The sequence below is a fragment of the Hibiscus syriacus genome, unplaced genomic scaffold (assembly GCF_006381635.1).
Source record: "Hibiscus syriacus cultivar Baekdansim isolate YM2019G1 unplaced genomic scaffold, ASM638163v2 tig00117017_pilon, whole genome shotgun sequence".
NCBI classification, from domain to species: domain Eukaryota; kingdom Viridiplantae; phylum Streptophyta; class Magnoliopsida; order Malvales; family Malvaceae; genus Hibiscus; species Hibiscus syriacus.
The window spans coordinates 5,493,138-5,516,287 of NW_024063526.1; the positions used below are offsets into that span (position 1 = coordinate 5,493,138).

Sequence of the window (23,150 nt, forward strand, 5' to 3'; positions counted from 1 at the left end):
CTCATCCTTAGCAACTAGGTATAAATTAGTCATATCAATAGAGTCTAAATGCACTATGTATATGTTTCCTATTCTATGACCAACAAGCATAATTCGATTAGATGCAATGTCAATAACTTTACAACCATTAGTTTCAAACATGACATTGAATCCTTTATCACATAATTGACTAATACTCAAGAGATTATGCTTTAATCCATTCACATATAAAACATTTTTAATTTGTATGGAAGAGGTATTACCTATAGTACCTATACCTTCGATGTGACCTTTTGAATTATCACCAAAAGTCACTTCTCCTCCATTTTTGGCGTTAAGCTCTATGAACCGGCTTTTGTCCCCGGTCATGTGTCTTGAGCATCCACTATTAAGGTACCATGAATTTGAATTTGATTCCCGTGCCTTGTAGCAATGCTCCTTTTCCTACAAACATAGATTAATTTCTAATTTTTGGTACCCAAATTCTTTTGGGTCCATATTCATTAGTTTCCAAAATCCTAGTCCCTTTAGGTTTCTGTTTGTGTAGGATATCTTTATCTTTAGTAGTAATGAGTCCTTTAGGAACCCATATACTTCTAACGATTTTTCCATTAGAGGTTCTTCAGGGACCTCTATGATTGTAGTTTTTAAAACATTTTCTAAAAAAGTTGGATTTTGAATTTTCTCCATTTTCAAAATGTTTTGTTCCATCTTTATCAAAAGAAGTTTTAAGATCATCAATTTTCTTTTGATGATCATCATTGACCTTTGAAAGTAAATTTTGCAAATCCAAATTTTTCTTTTCAAACTCTTCTAGTTTGATTTGCAAATCTTTGATTTTACTTTAAAGATCGTTGTTGGTTTTGGATATGAGTTTATTTTCATTTTTCAATTTTGAAACATCATTTTTATGTTTTAAAAACAATTTCTCATAATCCGAAGTCAACCCATTATATTCTTCTAATAGCTCATCATAAGATAAATCATCAAATTCAGATGAGTTAGAGGTTACCTTAGAATCTTCCCCGAATGCCATCAAGCACAAGTTTGTTATTCTTGTTCCTCTTCATCGGAACCCTCTTCATCGCTCCATGTAGCCACATGAGCCTTGTGCTTAATTTTTGATTGACCCTTTATTTTCAATTATGGACAATCATATTTGACATGCCCAGGCTTTTTGCATTCATAGCAAATGATAGGGTCCTTTTCTTTTGGTTCATTTTTTAGGCCTTCATTTCATTTGAATTTTCTTCCTCGGTAAGGTCTCATCATTTTTCTGAACTGTTTGGCAAACAATGACATTTCCTCATCATCGTCATCTTCATCTGAATCACTCTCATCTTTTATGGATTTGAGAGCAACTCCAATGTTTTTCTTCTTTTCCTTCTCCTTTGGTGTCTCGTCAATCTTATCGAGGTCCACCTCATCTTCAAGTATTATTTCATGAGTGAGGAGGGAACCGATTAGCTCTTCAAGAGTCAAGGACTTTAGGTTCTTAGCCTCGATGATTGCAGTCTTCTTGGATTGCCATGATTTTGGAAGTGAGTAAACTAACTTCCTCACAAGCTTTTTGTTTGGTATGATCTCTCCATATGATTTGAGACCATTGACAATCGTTGAGAATCTATCCGTCATAGCTTTGATATCTTCATTTGGTTTCATCCTGAAATTTTCATAGCTATGTGTTAGAAGACTAATTTTAGATTATTTTACCTCGGCGGTGCCTTCATGAGTGACTTGTAGTTTATCCCATATTTCTTTGGCGGTTGTACAAGATGAAACTCTTCCATATTCATCTGGTCCAAGAGCACAAAATATGATATGGATAGCTTTGGAGTTGAGCTGGAACATTCTTGTCTCTCCTTCACTCCACAATCTTGGATGAGTGAGAGGCTTGATATATCCGTCTTCTACAACATTCCATTCTCCCATTCACTAGCTTGAATGAAATATATCATCCTATTTTTCCAATAGGCATAGTTAGCCCCATTGAAGAAAGGAGGCTTGTTGACGGGCATCGAATCGAGACCGGAGTCGACGTTTGAAGTGGAGGCCATTGATGACTTTGATTATCGATGTAACTCTTCCCGAATCGACTCAAGAGGTGATTAAACCTTCAAATGAGTTAGGCTATGATACCAATTGTTGAGTTAATCGATCGACGGAATTGGCCAAGAGGGGGTGAATTGGTAATTAAAAAATATGGTGGAAGCTTTTACAGAAAATTGAAAAGATTTGCACAACGATTTAGAGTGGTTTGACTTTCTCAACCAAAGTCTACGTCCACTACCTTAGCTATCCACACTAAGGATTTTCCAACAAATTCACTAATTTGTTCTTTCTTTTGAGGCCAGAGAGATAACCTTACAACACCCTCAAGAATATACCCCAATTCTTGAAAACACTCTTTTTCAAAGAGAAGATTACAAATTTGCAAACTTACAAGGAAATCCTCACAAGGTAGATTGTTTGCACAATTCTAGAACAAAGAAAAGAACACTAAAAAATGAATACAATTGAGTACAAGTAGTGTTCTTGAAAGCAAAATGAATATTGAATGAAAAATAGGCTTGAAATGCTCAAACTTGAGGTTCGATGCTTTCTCTTTGATTCTCTCTTGATTCTAGTTGCTTGTTGTTTCTTGGTGTTGATCAATGGCTTCTAAGCTTGTTTAAATACACCTTCAAATGATTCTGAACATTGGGGATGATTAGTGGAGTCAATAGAGTCGTTTAAGTGTGAAAATAATTAATTAAAGCAGTTGGGAGCGTCAGTGCATCGATGCATACCCTAGGTGCATCGGTGCATTAGTGTAAAATTCAAATATTTTGACCGTTGGACTCTAAGTGCATCGGTGCACTAAGAGTGCATCGATGTATAAAATGCATTCGATGTTTTGAAAAAGCCTGAGTGCATCGATGCATGGTCTTATGCATCGATGCATCAAATGCACTGAGTGCATCGATGCATGGTATGTGCATCGATGCATAAAATGCATTCGATGTTTGAAAAAATAATTGGTGCATCGATGCATGGATTGGTGCATCGGTGCATCACTTTGAAAATTGATTTTAGGCTTGATTTTGGTTCAAAATACTTTGTGAAAATTGTTTCAAAAATAGTTTAAGTATAAAACACAATTTTACACATTTAGTAAGGTTTGAATTTGAACTTGAAAGACTTTGAGTAATAATTTGATATTCGATTAATTAAATCGAATATACTTAGAAAATCATTTGTAAAATCTTAAAATTCATTTAATCTTAATTTGTTATATCGAAACACAAAAATGTTTTCAACAAAATGAGTTTATATTAATTTGTTTGTTTGGCAATCAATTGTAAAAGAGCTTGGCCAGCAGCTTTATTTAATTAATTACACATTGCATTGCTGCATCCAATGAATGGGGTTAAAAGCATTGTCAAAGTTTCTTGGTAAACTACGCTTCATTTTTTTATAGTATTTGTACATTTCATTCTATAAAGAAAGGATAAAAGAGAAGAAAACAAAACAAAAAACAATACAAAAGTTAGCCATCAATTCTTCTTAAACAAATTCAATATCAGTTTAATCATCTAATATATGATTTAATCATTAATATTTAGAATTTAAATCATTAATATCAGTTCAATCATCTATTAAAATGTTTAATTTATCTAATATAGTACTTCTGCTTTATAAAATGATTAATATGCAAAATGTCCAACGTGATATATATATTCACAAAATATTTGATATAATATCCATATTTCCATAAAATATTCAATATGATATTTTTGCTTTAACAAAATACCTAATTTGAAAAAAAAAATCATTTCTATTTTCTTTTATTTACATTTTTTTCACATAATATTATAATATGCACATAAACTTTAAAGGAAAAATGTGCATATTCATTAGTACCAAAAGCTTTTTTCACCAAAAATATAATACAAGTAGTACAATATTTATCCTCGAGACAATTAAAAGATTTGAACGACGCAAGAATCTTTTTCGGAAAATAAAGGTAATGGAGTGGTTAGTCAAATAATCAAACATTCTACTAAAACTTTTATAAGATACAAGAATGTAGCCTAAATAATAAATATATAAAATGTCATGAAGAAGAGATAGACAACAACATCAGAATGGACCTCTTACCCTTAGATGAGAATAAATTTTTAGAAGAAAAAAAATCTAAAATGGAGCTAATCTAGTAAGTATCTTTTTCACGGGACTTGACAAGTCTGAGAAGGTTTGCCATATATCTACAGTGTAATGGGGAGCAATGGAACCTTGTTGACTTGAAAGGGGCTCTAACATGAGAAGAGCATCAGATATGAAATACAACTATATAGAGACTATTATACTGACTCACTAATGTGTCCCTGAACTACTAAAAAAATCATGACTTTGCCATTACTTTGAATTCTTTGGTAAACTCAATAGTTTTTCTATACTTCGTTGATGTGCAACTTCGACCTCGAGCTTCTCTAGAACTAATGCACGGTTCAGGAAACAAGTAACTGTTAGAAACTTCGACGAGCCCAACACACACATTATAGAAGACCTAAGATATACCACTCATATATACCAACTCTTTGACATTGGTTAACCTTTAATTTTATAAATTCTTACTGATACTTAGGTGGTAGGGTCGACAATACATTATTCAGATGGTATAACCAATCATATATCAATCAAGCAACAGATTCGACCATATAATAAAACTAACACAAGTTCACTAAGAATTTAAAAAAAAAAACTAAGGCTTAATCAGGAAACTTAAAGAATAGAACATTTTATTGATACGAAATACAATTACAATATTACCCACTTACATCACTACTTTTCTCTTGTCTACTTCTAAGCTCTCTTTCTCTAACTTACGCTTTTGACACTCTTATCTCACTTTTTCACTCTTACTACAATGGTAAAACTCACCCCTATTTATAGATACTAGTGGCTATTGGATTGTTGACACATGTCAACATCTTATCCATTTAACATTACAAATATTTAGATTCTTCTAATAGATAATTCTAGATATAACATCAAATATTAAAAATATATGGATTTTATGGATACTTCTACGTACCTATGGTTTTTATATTATTCGAGAGTATTCTTAATACACACACTAAATAACTCTATAATTTGCATCGACCTTTAATATTCCCCCTCAATGCAAACTTCTTTCTCATATTTTAATATGGAATCTTGAATTAGCAATACCCATCATATTAATCTTGGCTCAGTGTCTTTCTTGGAAAATTAATACTTCAAAGCCGAATGATTAGTGTAGACAACAATCTTGGTTCCAACAAGGTAAGATCGAAATTTATCAAAGACAAACACAACAGCCAGCAATTTCTTCTCGATTGTGGTATAGTTGACTTGAGCATCATTTAATGTTCTGCTAGTGTAATGGACATAATGGAAGACATTTTCTTTCCTTTGCCCTAGCACTGCACCCATAACGTGGTCACTTGCATCGTACATTAGTGAGAGCAAAATAGGAAATTTGTTGTTAATGATGAAGTACTGAAGTCCTTTGAAATAATTAATTTAAAGTTAGTCAATGCCACTATTGTAGTGGCACCAGATTAGAGTCTCTCATTTGAGCTAATGTGAGAGATGACAGCTTCTCAATAACTTCTATCTTAGCTTTTTCTACTTCAATACCTCGATTAGAAATTTGATGCCCTAGTATTATTTCTTCGGTTATTATGAAATGATATTTTTTTTCAATTTAGAACTAAATTGGTTTCTTCAAATCTTTAAAATAAAACAACCAAATTGGTTAGACATTGATAAAAATCTTTAAGAAAAAGAAAGAAAGAAAAAGAAATCATCTATGAAAACTTTCAAGTAATCTTTAATCATGTCGGAGAATATTGCCATCATACAATGTTGGAATGTTTCTAGAGCATTGCATAATCCAAATGACATTTGTCTAAAAGAAAAAGTACCATATGGGCAAGTGAAAGTGGTCTTCTTTTGATCTTTAGGGGATATAGCTATTTGGTTATATCCATTATACCCATCCAAAAAACAATAGAAGCTAGCGATATCATTACACTTGTTGCGCTTTAACGGCTAGGGGTTTAACTATTTTTCTGCATGATTCAGTCTTGGCAGTCAAATAACTGAGAATTTTGTAACAGAAGTCATTGAAATCCTTAAATTCTGTGCTTTGACGTTCTTTTTAGTCTAATGGAAGAACAATGTCAAACAAGGCTTTGACAATGTTTGGTTCTGTTTTCAAAATTTAAAAGATGTTTAATAAATTAATAATTTTCGATTTTGTAGATACTTTTCATGAGGTAAAAAGCAAACGGGAAAGAAGAAAAGATGTATTATTCTTTTTAAAATGTACTTAATGTTTTTTTCTCCTTTATTAAATTGAATTTTCCCTTTATCCTTTTGCGAAATATCTATTGATTCAATTGGTAATGTGATAAGTTAACTTCGGTTTGGTGCTACTATGTATATATGAAACTTTAGTTTTGATTCAGTTATGTAACTCCAGTTATTTTCATGTGAGTAAATATAATTGTTTGTGTATGCAATAAGTAAAATCGTGTTCCTTCAATAATAGTGTTATTGGTTTCCGGAAATTGAATTAAAACTGTAGTTCCATTTATATAACTTCACCATCACTTTGCTTGTTTGACCCAAGTTCATGTGTTTATATTTCTCACTTTGAAAAATGATTTTATCTCCTGATATGTCATCAGATGAAAGAGACACAAGAACCAAAAACTCGAGCTAATGGCCATGCATCTCATTGTGGTGTGCGAGATGTCAGTGAACATTCTTTCGGGCGGAACAGATCAACACTAAACAGCTCCAATGGTATGGTTCTTGGAAAATGTATGCATTGGTGACACTAGTCACTAGTGTCAACTTTGTTCTTATCATCTCACTCTATTCCTTATGGCAGAGCTTGGTAAAGCTGCATACAAGAAAGAGAATGACTCAGTTGCTTATATGCCATATTCTGCTTCTTCAAAATTACATTCAACAGGACAAATTTTGAATGTGCAACTTTACCCACAAAGGTTGGTTCTGTAATGATGATGCAAAATTGTTGCTTATCATATGCACTTGTCTGGCTCTTGAGTCTTAAATGAATATAAATTGCTCTGGCTTATCAATATTTTTATGCGCACAACTTTTTCAAATGTTTTTCGTCATGTATGGTATATTCTGTTGATACATTCTTGGTACTAATCTTTATGATGCGTGATACCTATTAGTTATTTATTTATTATCTATTTTTCGTTAATATGCTATTTCATTTGATGAATGGATGTGTTATGTGTAATTTTGTTTAGTTTGGTACATGATAAAATGATTACTCTTCATTTTGAGCATATAATATTCTTCTGCAGCAATTCTTTTGATGCTGATTATAGAACATAATCGATAGGTACAGGTGATATGATTGATTCATCTATGCAACCATCTTATGTATCAAAGTCTTCTAGGCTGGGGGGCACCTCAGAACATGTTGCTATGGCTGATATTGTAAGGCTGGGTAGACCAAAGAGCAAAGGCTCACAAATGCCATGTGAGACACCTTATTCCCCTCAAGATGCTGTTCCACCACATTCAACCATCTACCAAATGAAGCAATTCCTTGCTACTTCAGATTCAAAATTAGGAACAGACCAAGATTCGCATTCTTCGGATTTGAACATGATTTCTGAATCTGTAAAGAAATCCGATCAGCATGGTTTTGACAATGAATGGACTGTGAATGGGTCAATGATAGGTTCTGGTGATGGTACAATGTATTCAAATCAATCTGATGTACGCATTAACAAAGCTAACATGTCAAGTAACTTCTGGTCAGATAGTATTCTAGTATCAGAGAGCAATGTTGGCAGAAAGAATCTTAGCCCTAATCATGTCAGCTCTGCTCAAGTATCTAACAAACAAATATTTACAAGTGATTCTGGAAAAACGTCTGAATATAATGAGGACCTGCGGAAGGATACAAGTTCACCTGATTATGATTACCTGCGTAAGGATACAAGTTCACCTGATTCTTATGAGCAGATCTATCAACGTCTGGAAGGTAAATTTTTAGGTCCCGAGTTTGATTTTACAGGATCTTTTTAATTTTCTTTATTTGTTTTTTAATTAAACTATGACAGATTTTTGTAGAATAAGTGCAAGAGATGGATGCTATATAGTAATCTTTGATTCATCTGACCCAATTTTTGTACTGTGATTATTATAGCCATCTATAATGTATATTTTAACATTAGAATGAAGAACGGAGATAGCCTTATAGATTTTCTCAAAAGATTTTCTTTTGCTTAGCATTGCAACAGTTTTTATGTCTGCCATCAGTTTTGTTTTCCATTTTAGAACATTTTAAAACTCACTGCTTAGTAGAACCTTTTTAGTTCAGACCAGAAAATGATAGTCTAGTTATATGCTATTTGCCCTAGACCTTAGCCTGTAAAACCATATGTGGAGCTTGTGATAGATACAGAAAAAGGGAGGGGTAGGTTGTTAATTAACAGTCTTGTTTGTACTTTGTAGAAGCAAAACGAAACATGGTGCAGTCTTGTTTCATCAACTCCTTGATTTTTAAATGTACAAAAAAGTGTTGGGAGAAGGGGAAAAAAGTCTCCTAATGTTCTAATGTTCTTTTTGACATGTATGGAGAGTCCAAAAACTGTTGTATATATTGCCATGGTAGAAAGTTTGTACTTCTTTAGGTGTGTTATTGCATGGTTGAATGAGAAGTGCCTTTATGAATAGTTGGTTATGTTGTTTTCAATTTATGCTTGCAATGAAGCAAAATATTGTTGTCGGATGTGTCTTTGCTTTTGACCCTCTGGTATCTACCTCATTAGGTTCTAATGCATCACCCCCAAATTCTTCTGCACCTTTATCTAATGATGCCACCAAAGCTGCATCATCAGTTTCTGTGAACTTACAACATTTAAGCTTAGGGAAGGAAGAGGGAGCAGCGACTCCTAAAGAGAATAACTGTGGAGTGGTGCTTCCGGATTATTTTCAAGCCCTTTCTGTTAATTGCTCACATTTGAGCTTTGGTACCTACAAATCTGGCAAGAGTACAGCATTGCCCCAGCCACAAACATCTAGTTCCTTGACAAATAAATTGGAAGAGATCTTGATGTCATCAAATGGTTGTTCAACTTCTATGCATTTGAACTCTAGGTACGCATATCCTTAACGAGTTCCGGTTTTGACTTCTTTGTGTTCATGATATTTGACTGTCTTTCTTTGCAGGAACCTGGTATATCATGATAAAGAGCAGCTTGAATTTGATTTTGATAATCATAGAGCAACAACAGATGCTACGAACTATATTTCACATGTGTTTTCAGTCAGAGCTTAGGAAACTAGATATTCCTGATGCAGCAACTCTTGGGAATGATTATGTGTCTCATGCATCTATTCTTGGTTCAAGTTTCAAGAACGTCGAACAATCTTCCTCTTCTTTTGTGATTGATCCAAATGCTAGGAATCTTCCTACTATGCCGGTAAATACTTTTTCTTGTTGAATTTATGATATCTAAACAGAACTGTCTCGTTTTCTGCTATGATAAAGGTTGTCATTTATGAAATAAAAGAACACGGAATTGTTTTCTAGTGTGCTGTCACACAGCTATTCTGTCTCTTTCATTAGAATATTTCTAGGCATTTATATGTTTATGCTACCGTAATAATTGTTTTTCATCACTTGCTTAATTAATGTTGGTTACCTGGGCAATGCTCAGCATGCCATATTCTCTTAAATGCTCAGTACATTCTTACAGTTGCTTTTCCCCTTCGTGTTCATTTATGAAAATATAGTTTATACTTGTATGTGCAATTTTTTTAATTGTTACAGTTTTTTGGAGCTTTGCATTGATCTTGTTACTTTTGGGTGTTAGCAATCACACTCCAACTCTATGCCAAGCGATATATTGGCACCGGCTATTCAGTCTATAGAAGCAAGAGACTCTGCTGCATATCTTACATCACCGTCCTTTTCATCTAGATGCATTGGTTCTGCATCATCGATCAAGAATCCAACTGTATCCATGTCTCAGGTATTGATGCAGGGGATCCGAGAAAGATGATGCTGAGCTGTCAGATTGCACATTAATGGCGCTGAGATACCATGAGTTGGCAGATCAGCGCAAAGGCGGGAGTTGAGTGTGATATGTTACTCATTGGGGCCGTTTTGAGTGCATTTCAGTCTTTTGGCCATAACTTTGGCTACGGGTGTCGGAATCGCGCAAAACACCCCAATTCGAAAAGCCCCTTTCAACGCGCACGCTGTCCACATCGAGCATGGCTCCATGTGGCCTTTTTTCGACCTCAAATTCTGTCGTTTTCCCCTCCGAATCACTAGTTTTATTTATTTTTTACTATTTATGGTGATATTTCGCTTGTCAGTTAGGAAGTCATTTTAAATCCGATTTGGGCCGGATTTTTTGCAGATTGCTTAATTTATTTCGAATTTCAATTTAGAGTGATTTTCAAGATTTTGCTATTTTTGGCAAAATTCGGATAAAGACGATTTTTGGCTATAACAGTCCGGCTTGTAGACTGATTTTCGCATTAATCGATTTTATATTATTCTATTAAACCCTAGAGACTTTTTATCTGGTTTTTAGGCGAATTTTCTCTTGTAAATCATCTGTTGGAACTAGTCTACAGGATAATCGCTATTCTGTCCGGCGTCAGGTATGAAATCTAGAATATGTTCTCCTAGGTGGCTCAAAATAGGTTAAATCAGTATTGTGAAGCTATGTTTGGTGTTCATGGACGTGTTTTTTTCAAGGCAACCAGGGTGAGCAGAAAGTCAGTTAAACTGAACCGATTGAACTAATATTCGGTTTATTCAATTTTCAGTTTATTTGGTTAGCTTATTCGTTTTAGATGATTAATATGGTTCAGTTATCAGTTTTGGATATCCAAACTGAATAAACCGATTAATTACATTACATGTATATATTTAACTAATTGTAATATGAAATTGAATACTAAAATATGAAATAATTCAATCTAATTATTTAATTAGTTACCTATATGTTTAATTTAATAATTGTTATTTTTATTTTATACATAAAAATAATAAAGAGAAAAAAATTGTACGTTTTGGTTTATTCGATTATTTTGGTTCGGTTAAGGAGAAATTGGGATTGGTTATTTAAGTTTTGGGATTGAACTCAGTTCGGTTTATCCAGTTTTGATGATTAGGATGGTTTATTCGGTTAACGGTATTTGGAGACTGAACTGACTGAATGCACACCCGTAGAGAGGCAAGAGGCATAAGAAAGGCTGTCTGGTTGAAGTTCTCTTTGCTTTCTTTTATTTTTGAAGTATTTTTATTAGATGTACCTTCACTAGTGAGAAAGAAGATAGTATCTAACGCTCTACTCCTTAATATTTGAATGTTTAAGTTCAGATGTGGGATTGGGATAGCTAGGAAATCATGCATATTGGCCAGCAGAAATTTTCACAATTTGTTTGTAGATAAATTAGATCACTCTTTAGGGTTTAGACCACATATTAACTGTATTGGTCCTTTGCACAATTTTCTGCGTCTTTTCATGTAATTGGTGTCAAGTTTGAGAAAAATCTATGGTGAATCTGGCCTCTGCATTCCTATTAAACAAGGATTTGAGTGCCCTCTGCCTACTTAAATGAATTTGAGAAATTACTTATTTATTTATACTGGTCTGATGATTCAGCTTTTTGAATTTTGAAGCCTTTTTTTGTATCTCAGCCTTCATCACATGTCATTCATATTGCCAACCCCACCATGTGACCTGCACTCAAGGAGCATTTGTATGCATATGCTTATGCTCAAAGTGACTATCCCACTGCTCCTCAATGCCATACATATACACCGTCTGCTTTGCGACAAGCATTTCCAGTTCCAGATGGCAATGTGTTCTGTGAATCTCACACAGATAGAAAGTACGATCTCCGACACTGTGGAAGTGCTAGTATGAGCAGCAGCTTGCCTTGGTCGAGTTCATACTCATCTGTTTATCGAAGTTAGAAAATCCTTCCAATTCTCCCAGAAGTTCTCTTCACAATCTATTGGCTGGTTCGGCAGGCAGCAAACTCGCGTATGATGACTTTTTACGCTCTCAGTACGGCAATAGTGGAGCTAATTTCAACCTACCTCACCAGGTAATAACAATAAGCATATTTGACGATATGACAGTACCGTACTGCTTAGAGCATAGACCTTAAACTGTTTCTTTCTCTTTATATATCATTTGTGTATTACCAGAATGATGGCTCTGCTACATGGGGTTATGGACATGGTTCAAGAACTATATCAACTATTCCGGATAATGCCAATTACAGTTTACATGGGCGGAATCACCAGCTCGCAGGATTTCAACACTCGCAGCAGCTTCACGGAGCTCTGGGATACTCTGGTGTTTACAGTTCTCATGCCGCAATGGCAACGGAACAGCAGCAGCGAAACTTCCGGAATATGATTTTAAATGCTTCGCAAGGGCCATTGTCTAGGCAGATTAGCTCAAGCATGGCAGCGTGACTATTATCCTCCATTTTTTTTCTAGTTTTGCGTTATTTGCAAGCAATGGGATCTGCCTCCGCCTCAACTTTATAGTGCACGTAGTTTACTAGTTATCGATTTAGTTATTTACATTTATGGTCCTTAGGACACCAATTAGACAGACATTGGGTTGGTTTGAGTGATTGAATTAAATTCCTCATTTGAGTTAATAGTCGGATGACTTGTGATCGGAGGGTTTAATTATTATTGTTTTCTTAAACAAAGAAAGTAAAATTTATTTACATAAATGGTTCTCTTTGATTATAAGTTGTTATTTTAATGAATCTATTCATTATTAAAATGATAAAATGATAAAATAATAAAATGATCATTTGATTATTATATATTTAAAGTTTGTTAAAATATTAGTGACTGTTTGAGTTGGTATTAATTTATTGATTTAAAAGATTATTTATTTATAATTTTTAATAATTGATGATTTAACAAATAATGTTGGGATCATCCCATTTAATTTGTATGAAAGTGGTTCTTAAGTGGGTAAGCTTTGAATTAGTAGTACAATTTGAGCGTTGGTGTTTATATGTAACTTGCTGCACCGAAAAGAATAAAGCAAATGGAGAAAAAGAGAAGAGAGAGAATGTAGCCGGTAGTCACACTGACACAAGTACTGTCACAAAGACTTTCCCTAAACGACTAAAACAATAAGATTTTGAGTTCAGATTAGGAAACGGAAAGTATAATCGAAAATGTTATAAATATTATAATATTTTAAATTATGTTCGGTTTAAACAATAAATTTTATAAAAACATATGTTGACAAATCAGCATTTTTCCACCTAATTTCACCAAAACTGCGGTAATAAATTATAAAGAGAATTATTGACGTGGTCAGTGATATTATTTTTTTTAATAGTATGTGTTTGCTTAAAAAAATTTAATTAATAATTGACATACATTCTACTGTCATAATTATTTAAATTCATAATCTAAAAAAAAGTATATTTTCTTTTATTATTAGAAGATCCGGATGAATTGTATTATTATTATTTTATTAACTTGTAAAGATTACAAGTGAAAATAATAATATTTATTTTAAAAACTCTTAATATTTTAATAATGAATATTAAAATACTCTACGGTCACTAATATTAAAATCTGAAACATTAAAAAATAACAATCAATATTTTAAACAATGAAATTATTTGATTGATATAATATTAATATTAGTCAAATCATTGTAAATTATATTTTGCGCATAAAAACAAATGTATTAAATTATATAATATAATGTCATTCATTGTAAAATTTATATTTATGATTGAAATCTTTAATGAAATGTTGTTTTCGTTTTATTTTTAAGTTGTTAACAAATTCGTAAAAACAAAACAGCCCATTCCATTAATAAAGATATGGATAAAATAACACGAATTAAATATTTTAGTTATTAAAAAATTATTCTTCTTTTTTAAAATTTAATTAAAGTATTATGTATATGGATATATATATCGTTCAATATTAAATAAATAATAAATGATTTTTTTTAAAATGTCGTGTTTATAGCATTTCCATAGAAAAACTATGCATAAAATATAAAAAAAGTGGAAGGAAAAGAAATCAAAGGTCATCATTACCATCACCACTTCCCAAACCTAAATTCCAAAACAAGACTCTCTTCTCCCTCTATTTCCTTTTTTTTCCCAACCATTTTCCCTCCTTTGCTTCTTCCCCACAGAAGCAGCAGTGTGAGTGATATTCATGCCCCAAACTATCATTCTTTGATGTTTCTCTAGTTTATCATTTCATTTCCTTTTTCCCAACAAATTGAAGAAGAAGAAGGCGGATGTTACAGTAATGGATTCAACTGCAATCTTCTCTAAAATCTTTCTCATGTTTTGCCTCTTTCTCTTTCCAGGTGATATGGGTTTTCCCTTTACTTTGAATGATTTGAACAGATCAGTTGTTGTTCGGGTGTGTGGAATTTTCATGGCTTTTCCCATGTGGGAAAATGCTTCTCTCCTTTTTCAAATCCAGCATTCTTGTTTTGTGTATCAGTTGTACAGTGAATGCAGTCACTCCCAACACATTGCTTGTTGGTTCAAAGTTACTGAATCATTGTTCTTCCACTTTCAACATTCCACCTTTTTCATCATTAATTATTGCATACCCAACAATCTGATCTTTGTTTCTTTTTCTTACTATGTTATCTACTTAGTCTTCATTTCAACAGTGTGTCCTGTCTCAACATCTGTGCTATGTTTCTCCAATTTTCTTTATACTGCTAGATGCATTATAGGCTAATAAAATTTTATTCGATTAAAAAATTAACTTGGGTCGAAAAATTTTAAATAAAATTTAAGTTATAAATTATGATTCAAATATTTTAAAATTTTAGTAATTAATTTATTAATTTTCAGGGGAAAATAATAAATATAACTAAACTTTATTTTATTTCTTATTTCCCTTATTATACTTTAAAATGGTTTAATTTTCTTATTAAATTTAATATATTTGGTTTTTTCAGAGATTTTGCTATTAAATAGTTAACAAAGTTAAAATGATACTGTTTTAAAAAATATTTTTTTTATTAAAATGACATCTTTTTGTATCTATATAAGAATTAATTTTTAACACCATTAATTAAAAAACGACAGAGTGACAAAAAAAATCAAATATATTAAATTTAGTGAGTAAATTAAACGAATTTAAAGTATACTGGCTATAATAGGATATAGAGTGAAGTTCAATGATTATTAGTATAATTTATCCTAAATTAAAAGTTTGATTCAAATATTCAATTTTACATTATATATCTCTCTTATGAAAAAATATATATGTGTGTTGTATACAATTATATAAAATCATTTAAATTGAAATCAATTGATATCATAACATTATAAATATTAATAATTAATTTTATACATAAACTTGAACAATTGATTCAAATTTTATAATTTTAGTTTGAATCCAAAAAATTTCAAATAAAATACAAATTAAAAAATAGAACTCATTAATTTAATTAATTAATCAATTTTTTTATTTGACTCAATTATGAAATACTTATTCTTAATTAAGACCCTTGTTTGTAGTTTGATGTGAAATGTGATTAGACAAGAAAGGGTTAATGCAAATTCGGTGGACGTTGATCTTAATGTCAATGTATCACATCTGGATTATAATCTATTTCTGTTGATGTGATACACAGGTCCAAGTGATACAAGGAAGATTAATATTTACAGCAACAAAAAGGACATTACAACTCCTATAGCTACAATACCAATCATGATTCCGACCACCACTCCTATTTCATCAACTCCGGTCTTGAACCCTACTTCAAACCCAGATTCCGCAACATCTCCGATGACAATGTCACCGATGACGGCGGTTCCGGTGACAACAACAACGAGGGGCGGTGGCAGCTGGTGCGTGGCCAGCCAAAGTGCATCACAAAGTGCATTGCAAGTAGGTCTAGACTACGCGTGTGGGTACGGCGGTGCAGACTGTGCGGCGATCCAGCCGGGTGGAGGGTGTTACAATCCGAACACGATACACGCGCATGCTTCATATGCGTTTAATAGCTACTTCGGGAAGAACCCGGTTCCTAGTAGCTGTAACTTTGGAGGCGCTGCCGTTACCACCAGCATTGATCCAAGTAAGTTTAATACTCCATTCAATGTTTTGCATTTATTACATCTAGCTCCCCCCGTAAACCCGGTTCATATTTAAAACTTTAATAATTTAAATATAAATATAAAAAATTGAATATATATATATTTTTATTAAAATAAGGTAAACTATGTATTTAGTCACCCAGTTATTAATTAAGTTTTGTTTTATTTATCTAACTATTTTTTCTCCAAAGTTATAACTAATGTTATGTTGTTAAAAAATTTAGTAGAATTGTTGATATTGTATTTTTATTATTTTCAATGATAATGTGGCATTAGCTTATAGTGACATATCAATATTCTCATTAATTTTTAAACGTCGAACGATCAAATTGAAATTGTAATGATTTAAAAAAATAATTTAGTGATCAAAATAAAATTAAAGTTAGTTGGGTGACTATACGTAGTTTATCCTAAAATAATATAAAATAAATAGTTTGGATTAATTCAAGCCCGTCCAAATGAATTTGGATAAAAATATAAAATTGGGCCATAACCCGGTCCAGCGACTCTAACTAAAGAAATGAATTGCTATTGATGTCTCCAATATTTTTCATCTAATGCTAAATTTTTTAAGTTTATTTTATTGATTAAAATATTATTATGAAATAATAAAAACATTTATTTTCATTAAAAAAATATTCAAATTATTATATTTGGCGTTTGTCTAAAACTATCCAAAATAATATATTAATAGTATTAAAATTATTAAATAAAAAAATTAAGATCGATTACTATAAACAACACGTATTTTGTACTGAAATAGTTTTAGAATATAACTTTTTGACATTAATTTCTTCAATTATGAAATTTATAAAATAAATAATTTTCTAATTTCAATATTATTATTATTATTATTATTATTATGAAACAACAGTTTTTTTTAAGTATTAAAATTTAGTATATATCAAATAGCTTATTGATATTATTTCGGTACTAACAAATTTTGGATTTTTCTAATTAAATAAATGAAATTTATTCAACATCGGGGTTTTTTTGGTTTAGTTATGATTTTTATCCATCTATTTTATGAAAACTAAGAAATTAATTCTTTTAGTTTAATTTTTTAAAATTTTAGTCCTCGTTTTTTTCTAAATTTGAAAAGTTGGTCTAGTTTTTATAAACACGTGAACTTGAACCGTTGTTTTTGTTCATTTGGTGAATTGATGATTTTTGCTAATTTAATATATGTAAATTGTTGCAATGTTGGTTTTTGGTTAGTGTTTTAACTGTGCTACTCAATTTGATTAATTTTTTTGTTTTTGTAAAATAGGAAGATCAAATTAAAGTAAAAAAAAGGCCAATATCTCAATTTTCAAATTATGAGGACCGAAATTTGAAGAATTAACATAAAGAAATTAATTTCTCAATACTTGCGAAGTAGAAAGATGAAATTAAAAATTACACCAAATTTATTTGAAATGCAAGAATTATCTTAAAAGAAAAATATTTTATAAAGTTTAATATTTTTACCACGGGCGTCATCTTATTATAACTTTACGAATAAAAACATGGTCTTGGTTCACTAAATATAAAATTCTAATGCATTGTCTAAAAATGGGTGCGTATGTGATCATCTTTGATTTGGATTGAATGGTTGTTTGATTTTGGATAAGCTTTACAACTAAAGAAATTAGAGCTGCTTATGTCAAATTATATTTGTCATTTATTTAACTTTCATTCCATTTTTTTTTAAATCAAAGTCAGCTTGTCTTTCATATGAATAAATACATTAAGCATTATGTTTGAGTATACTTTTCATTTTCAACTTAAGTGTAAAAATTTTAAAAAAATATTTTTATATTTATATCATAATCTAAGTTGATATATTTTATATATTATAATATTAAAAAAATAAATATAATTTTTTAATTAAAATATTTGTTCGAATAAAAAAAACATAAATACTAATATTTTAAGAAAATATGTTTTAAAATTTTAAAATTCACATCCAAGTATACCATTCAAGGGAATGAAAATAAAATTGAACACTTAAATGGAATCGACAGATATGTGATTTGTGACAAATAGATATAATTATTGTACAGATTAGGAAAGATTTGACAAATTAATAATATTTCAGGTAGTGAGACTTGTCAGTATCAATCCACAAGGTAACCTTTATTTCCATTTGCATTTACATTTAACAAGACTTTTTATTTTATATGAAATTAACATTAAATTGGCAGTGCAGCATAACCTCTTCCGTCTTAAACACCACCAATTCAAACGGTTCAAATGTATTCGGTGCTGTGCCTTACAACCCGTCTCCACCGTCGGCCGCTGCTATCCGACTAAAACCAGCCGGGCAGACGCTTTTCACCGCCGTGGCATCTCTTGTGTTGTTAGGAAGATCTTATAACTAAAATAGATGAAGACCACCACCATTACTTTTTTACTTCTTTGTTGGTTGCCACAAGGTTTTGCATTTTTTTCATGGAAACTATGGTGAACCAAAGTGAACGATAGAAAAGAAAGAACGAATTTACTTAATTCATCTTTTACTTTAGTTTTAGGAATGGGTTCATGTATTTGCCTTCATTTGTTGTTTTTTGTTCTTCTTGTTTTTTTATTTATTTATTTACTGATATCGGATCAATTGATCAATTATTTTATATTGAGTTTTGTAGAGGTCTATTATGAAGCAACTATCCCAATCTAATTTGTTATATTAGGAAACGTCAAGATTCAAACTCGTAACTTAAGTGTATTTGTTATTTTCTTGTGTTTGACATGTTATATAATTATGGGTAAATTATTTATTTGGTCACTCTATTATTAGTTAAGGTTTGTTTGTTTCATTGAAAATATTTTTCGAAAAAGGTTTTTCGTAAAACAACTTAAATCTTGTGAGAAATTTTTTTTGAAAGACGTTTTACGATGTTTAAAAGATGTTGTCTAAATCATTTTTTACTATTTAATAAATTTTCTAGAAATTATTTATTACAAATATAAATTATAATTAATAATGTTATTTATTTAAAAATTTAAGTATTATTGTTTTTAAAATAGTAAAATAATTTATTCAATGTTATTTATGTTAATATTATTTTTATAATTTTATAAATGAAAATATTAAAATGAATATGTTCTATTGAAATGAAAATATTATAAATTATATTATTAAAATAAGAATACTATATTATATTTTAGGGTTAATGTTGAAAACATTTTGATATTTCGATATAACAAATTAAGATAAATGAATTTTAAGATTTTTTAAATGATTTTCTAAGTATATTCGATAGAATTATTCGAATATCAAAACATTACTCCAAATCTTTCAAAGATCATTTTTAATCCTTACTCAAAGTGTAAAATTAAGTTTTAATCTTAAAACAATTTCAAAATAATTTTACAAAGTATTTCGAACCATTTCAAAGCCAAAAATTCCAGATTGCTCAGAGGGAACCGATTCCCCCCTAAGGGGGTACCGATTCCCCCCTGAATGGTTTGGCTCCGAGAATTCCAGTATGCTCGGAGGGAACCGATTCCCCCCCAGAAGGTACCGATCCCCCCCTTGTATAACGGTCGAAATATTTGAATTTTACACTTAGGGAATCGATTCCCCATAGGGGGTACCGATTCCCCCACGCTCCAAACTGTTTTATTAATTGTTTTCACACTAAAACGGCTATATTATTTTCTCTAATTATCCCCAACATTCAGAAGTGATTCAAGGTGTATTTAAGCAAGCTTAGAAGCCATTGATCAACAAGAAGAAACATCAAGCAATTAGAATCAAGAGAGAATCAAAGAGAAAGCATCAAACCTCAAGTTTGAGCATTTCAAGTCTATTTTTCATTCAATATTCATTTTGCTTTCAAGAACACTTATTGTGCTCAATTGTATTTATTCTTGAGTGTTCTTTCTTTGTTCTAGAATTGTGCAAGCATATTTCCTTGTGAGGTTTTTCTTGTAAGTTTGCAAATTTGTATTTCTCTTTGAGAAAAGAGTGTTCTCAAGAATTGGGGTATATTCTTGAGGGAGTTGTAAGGTTATCTCTTTGGCCTAAAAAAAAAAGAACAAATTAGTGAATTTGTTGGAAAATCCTTAGTGTGGATAGCTAAGGTAGTGGACGTAGACTTTGGTTGATAAAGTCGAACCACTCTAAATAGCTGTGCAATTTCTTTCAATTTTCTGCAAAAGCTTCCACCAAAATTTTTATTGCCAATTCACCCCCTCTTGGCCGATTCAGTCAATCGATTAACTCAACAATTGGCATCAGAGCCTCACTCATTTGAAGGTTTAATCACCTCTTGAGTCGATCCGGGAAGAGTTAAATCGATAAAGATGGCGTCTACTTCCGGTTCATTCTCCATGGAAGAATCCAGACCTATTGACGTGCCTCCACACTTCAATGAAACAAATTATCGTCATTGGAAGAGGTGTATGATGATATTCATCAAAGCATTTGATATGTAATCTTGGATGATAATCAAGAAAGGATATTCCTCTCCTACTAAGAAGGCAAAGAAGTTGAGTGTTCAAGAACGGAAGGAAGCTCAACAAAACTCAAAGGCTATGCACATGTTGTGATGTGCAATTGATCCTAATGTATATAAAGGAGTTTCTTCTTGTTCAAGTGCCAAGGAAATGTGGGATAAGCTTGAGGAGATCTATAAAGACAAGGAAGAAGAAGAACCAATAAAAGTGATGTCTCTATTAGCTCTCACAGAGCCAAAGGTATCTTCTAACTCAAATATATCAAATTCAAAATCTTTTAATGAGTTACAAGATACTTATGATAAATTATTTTCGGAGTTTGAGACCATAAACTCCAAATACAATAGATTGATTTCTAAATTTATTGCTAAAAATGATCTTCTTTTGAAAGCTAAAACAGACTTGGAAAATCAAAATGAAATGTTGAGAAAGGAGTTAGAGCTTTCAAAAATAAAATATGAAAACTTTGAAAAAGAAATTTTCAAATTAAACAAACTTCTTCTAGAAATGAAAATGGATTTTGAAAATCAAAATGAAATCTTGAAGAAGGATTTAGAACTCTAAAAAATGAAATTTGAAAAGTATTGAAAAAGAAAATTTCAATTTGAAAGATAAGCTTGAATGTTTAACAAGAGAAAAAGAGATCATTCTAAATAATTCATCTAGTTCAATAATGGCAATATGTTCACATTGTCATTATCATGGTCATAAGGAACATACTTGTCCTTTAAAGAAAGGAAAATGATTTAAAATTAGACAAGTATGGGTTCCAAAAGGAACAAGAGGCATTGAAACTAATGTTCAAGTATCCAAAGCAATTTGGATACCAAAATCTACTTAAATGTCTCTTGTAGGTGTGTGAGAGCAATTGTGATAAAGATGATGATATTCAAGATGCTCTAAGCCACACATAAAAAGGGAATGGGTAACCTCTAAACTTAATGTTTTTATTATTTGGTTGCTCATTTAGTTTATGCATGCATGAGGTTTTAAAATGTTGAATTATGTTTTATCTCATGTATGTTGAAAAATATTGTATGATGAACATGGTAAATTTTGGTAATGTTTTATAAACTATAGTTCATCATATTAATTTTTGGTCAAAATTGTTTTTAAAAAGTAACTGATATCTCTTTAACAATTGATATCGATTTTTCAAGAACTTTGGTTTTGCAAAATTTTGACCTAAATTTTTTTTCTTAATGTTTATGCATAGATTTTTTGTTTAAATATTATAAAGTTTTAATGCATAACATTTTCAAAAACTTTATGCGTGTTCTCTTAATCTCTATAATCAACATTGCATAATGTTTTATATGTGAATGTATTAAAGCATAATCTATTGAGTATTAGTCAATTATGCGATAAAGGATTCAATGTCTTATTTGAAATTAATGGTTGTAAAGTCATTGACATTGCATCTAATCGGATTATGCTTGTTGGTCATAGAATAAGAAACATATACATGGTGCATTTAGATTCTTTTGATATGACTAATTTATGCCTAGTTGCTAAGGATGAACATGATAGTTGGTTATGGCATAGGAGACTAGAACATGCTAGTATGAGTGTTTTACAACGGTTAATTCAAGGAGACCTAGTAAGAGGGTTGCCTAAGGTTAAATTTGATAATGATAAAATCTGTGATGCTTGTGCTAAAGGAAAACAAAAGCGAGTTTCTTTTAAATCCATTAATGATGTATCAACTAGTAGAGTTTTACAATTGATCCATTTAGATCTTTTTGGGCCAACTAGAACTACTAGCTTGGGTGGAAAACAATATGCATTTGTCTTGGTAGATGACTATTCTAGATATACTTGGGTTCTATTTTTAAATACTAAAGATGAAGCATTAGAACAATTCATCACGTTTTTAAAAGTAATCCAAAATGAAAAAGGTTACTCTATAACTAGTGTTAGGAGTGATCATGGAACTGAATTTGAAAATCTTGGATTTACTGAATTTTGTAACTCTAACAGTATTAGCCATAATTTTTCAACACCTAGAACCCCTCAACAAAATGGATTTGTTGAGAGGAAAAATCAAACTTTAGAAGAAATGGCTAGAACCATGCTTTGTGAAAATAATTTGCCAAAATATTTTTGGGCGGAAGCCACCAATACCGCTTGTTATGTTGTAAATCGAGTAATGATTAGGCCAATTTTAAAGAAAACTCCATATGAAATTTTCAAAAATAAAAAGCCTAACATTAGTTATTTTCATCCTTTTGGATGTAAATGTTTTGTTTTAAACAACGGTAAAGAAAACCTTGGCAAATTTGGTGCTAAAAGTGATGAAGGAATTTTTTCTGGGTTATTCCTTAAATTCTAAAGCCTATCGTGTATTTAATAAAAGAACTTTAGTTGTAGAAGAGTCTATACATGTTGTTTTCGATGATAATCCCCTTCCGAGGAAGGATTCTTGTGTGAATGATGATGTAGGTGTTATAAATACAAATGACGTTAGACATGACGTTGGAGAACCATTATCAAAGGAAGAAACGAAAAATGAGGAAACTCATGATCCTCTTGAAAATCCAACC

General features: G+C 31.2%; 2 protein-coding genes and 1 long non-coding RNA gene across 3 annotated transcripts; all 3 read left to right on the top strand.

The window, feature by feature from the left end:
• Positions 1 to 6,750: 6,750 nt before the first annotated feature.
• Positions 6,751 to 7,660, top strand: LOC120195721. The gene is made up of 3 exons (XR_005523101.1): positions 6,751 to 6,816; positions 6,905 to 7,022; positions 7,356 to 7,660. It is a non-coding gene; the product is annotated as an uncharacterized LOC120195721 (long non-coding RNA).
• A 1,110-nt stretch (positions 7,661 to 8,770) lies between these two features.
• On the top strand, positions 8,771 to 10,070 carry LOC120195677. The gene is made up of 4 exons (XM_039197622.1): positions 8,771 to 9,162; positions 9,235 to 9,324; positions 9,416 to 9,488; positions 9,882 to 10,070. Exons 1-4 carry the CDS (start codon positions 8,771 to 8,773, stop codon positions 10,068 to 10,070), a joined length of 744 nt encoding a protein of 247 aa, XP_039053553.1.
• Positions 10,071 to 14,157: 4,087 nt separating this feature from the next.
• On the top strand, positions 14,158 to 16,219 carry LOC120195678 (major pollen allergen Ole e 10-like). The gene is made up of 2 exons (XM_039197623.1): positions 14,158 to 14,408; positions 15,699 to 16,219. Exons 1-2 carry the CDS (start codon positions 14,348 to 14,350, stop codon positions 16,217 to 16,219), a joined length of 582 nt encoding a protein of 193 aa, XP_039053554.1. The 5' UTR covers positions 14,158 to 14,347.
• The last annotated feature ends 6,931 nt before the right edge of the window (positions 16,220 to 23,150 follow it).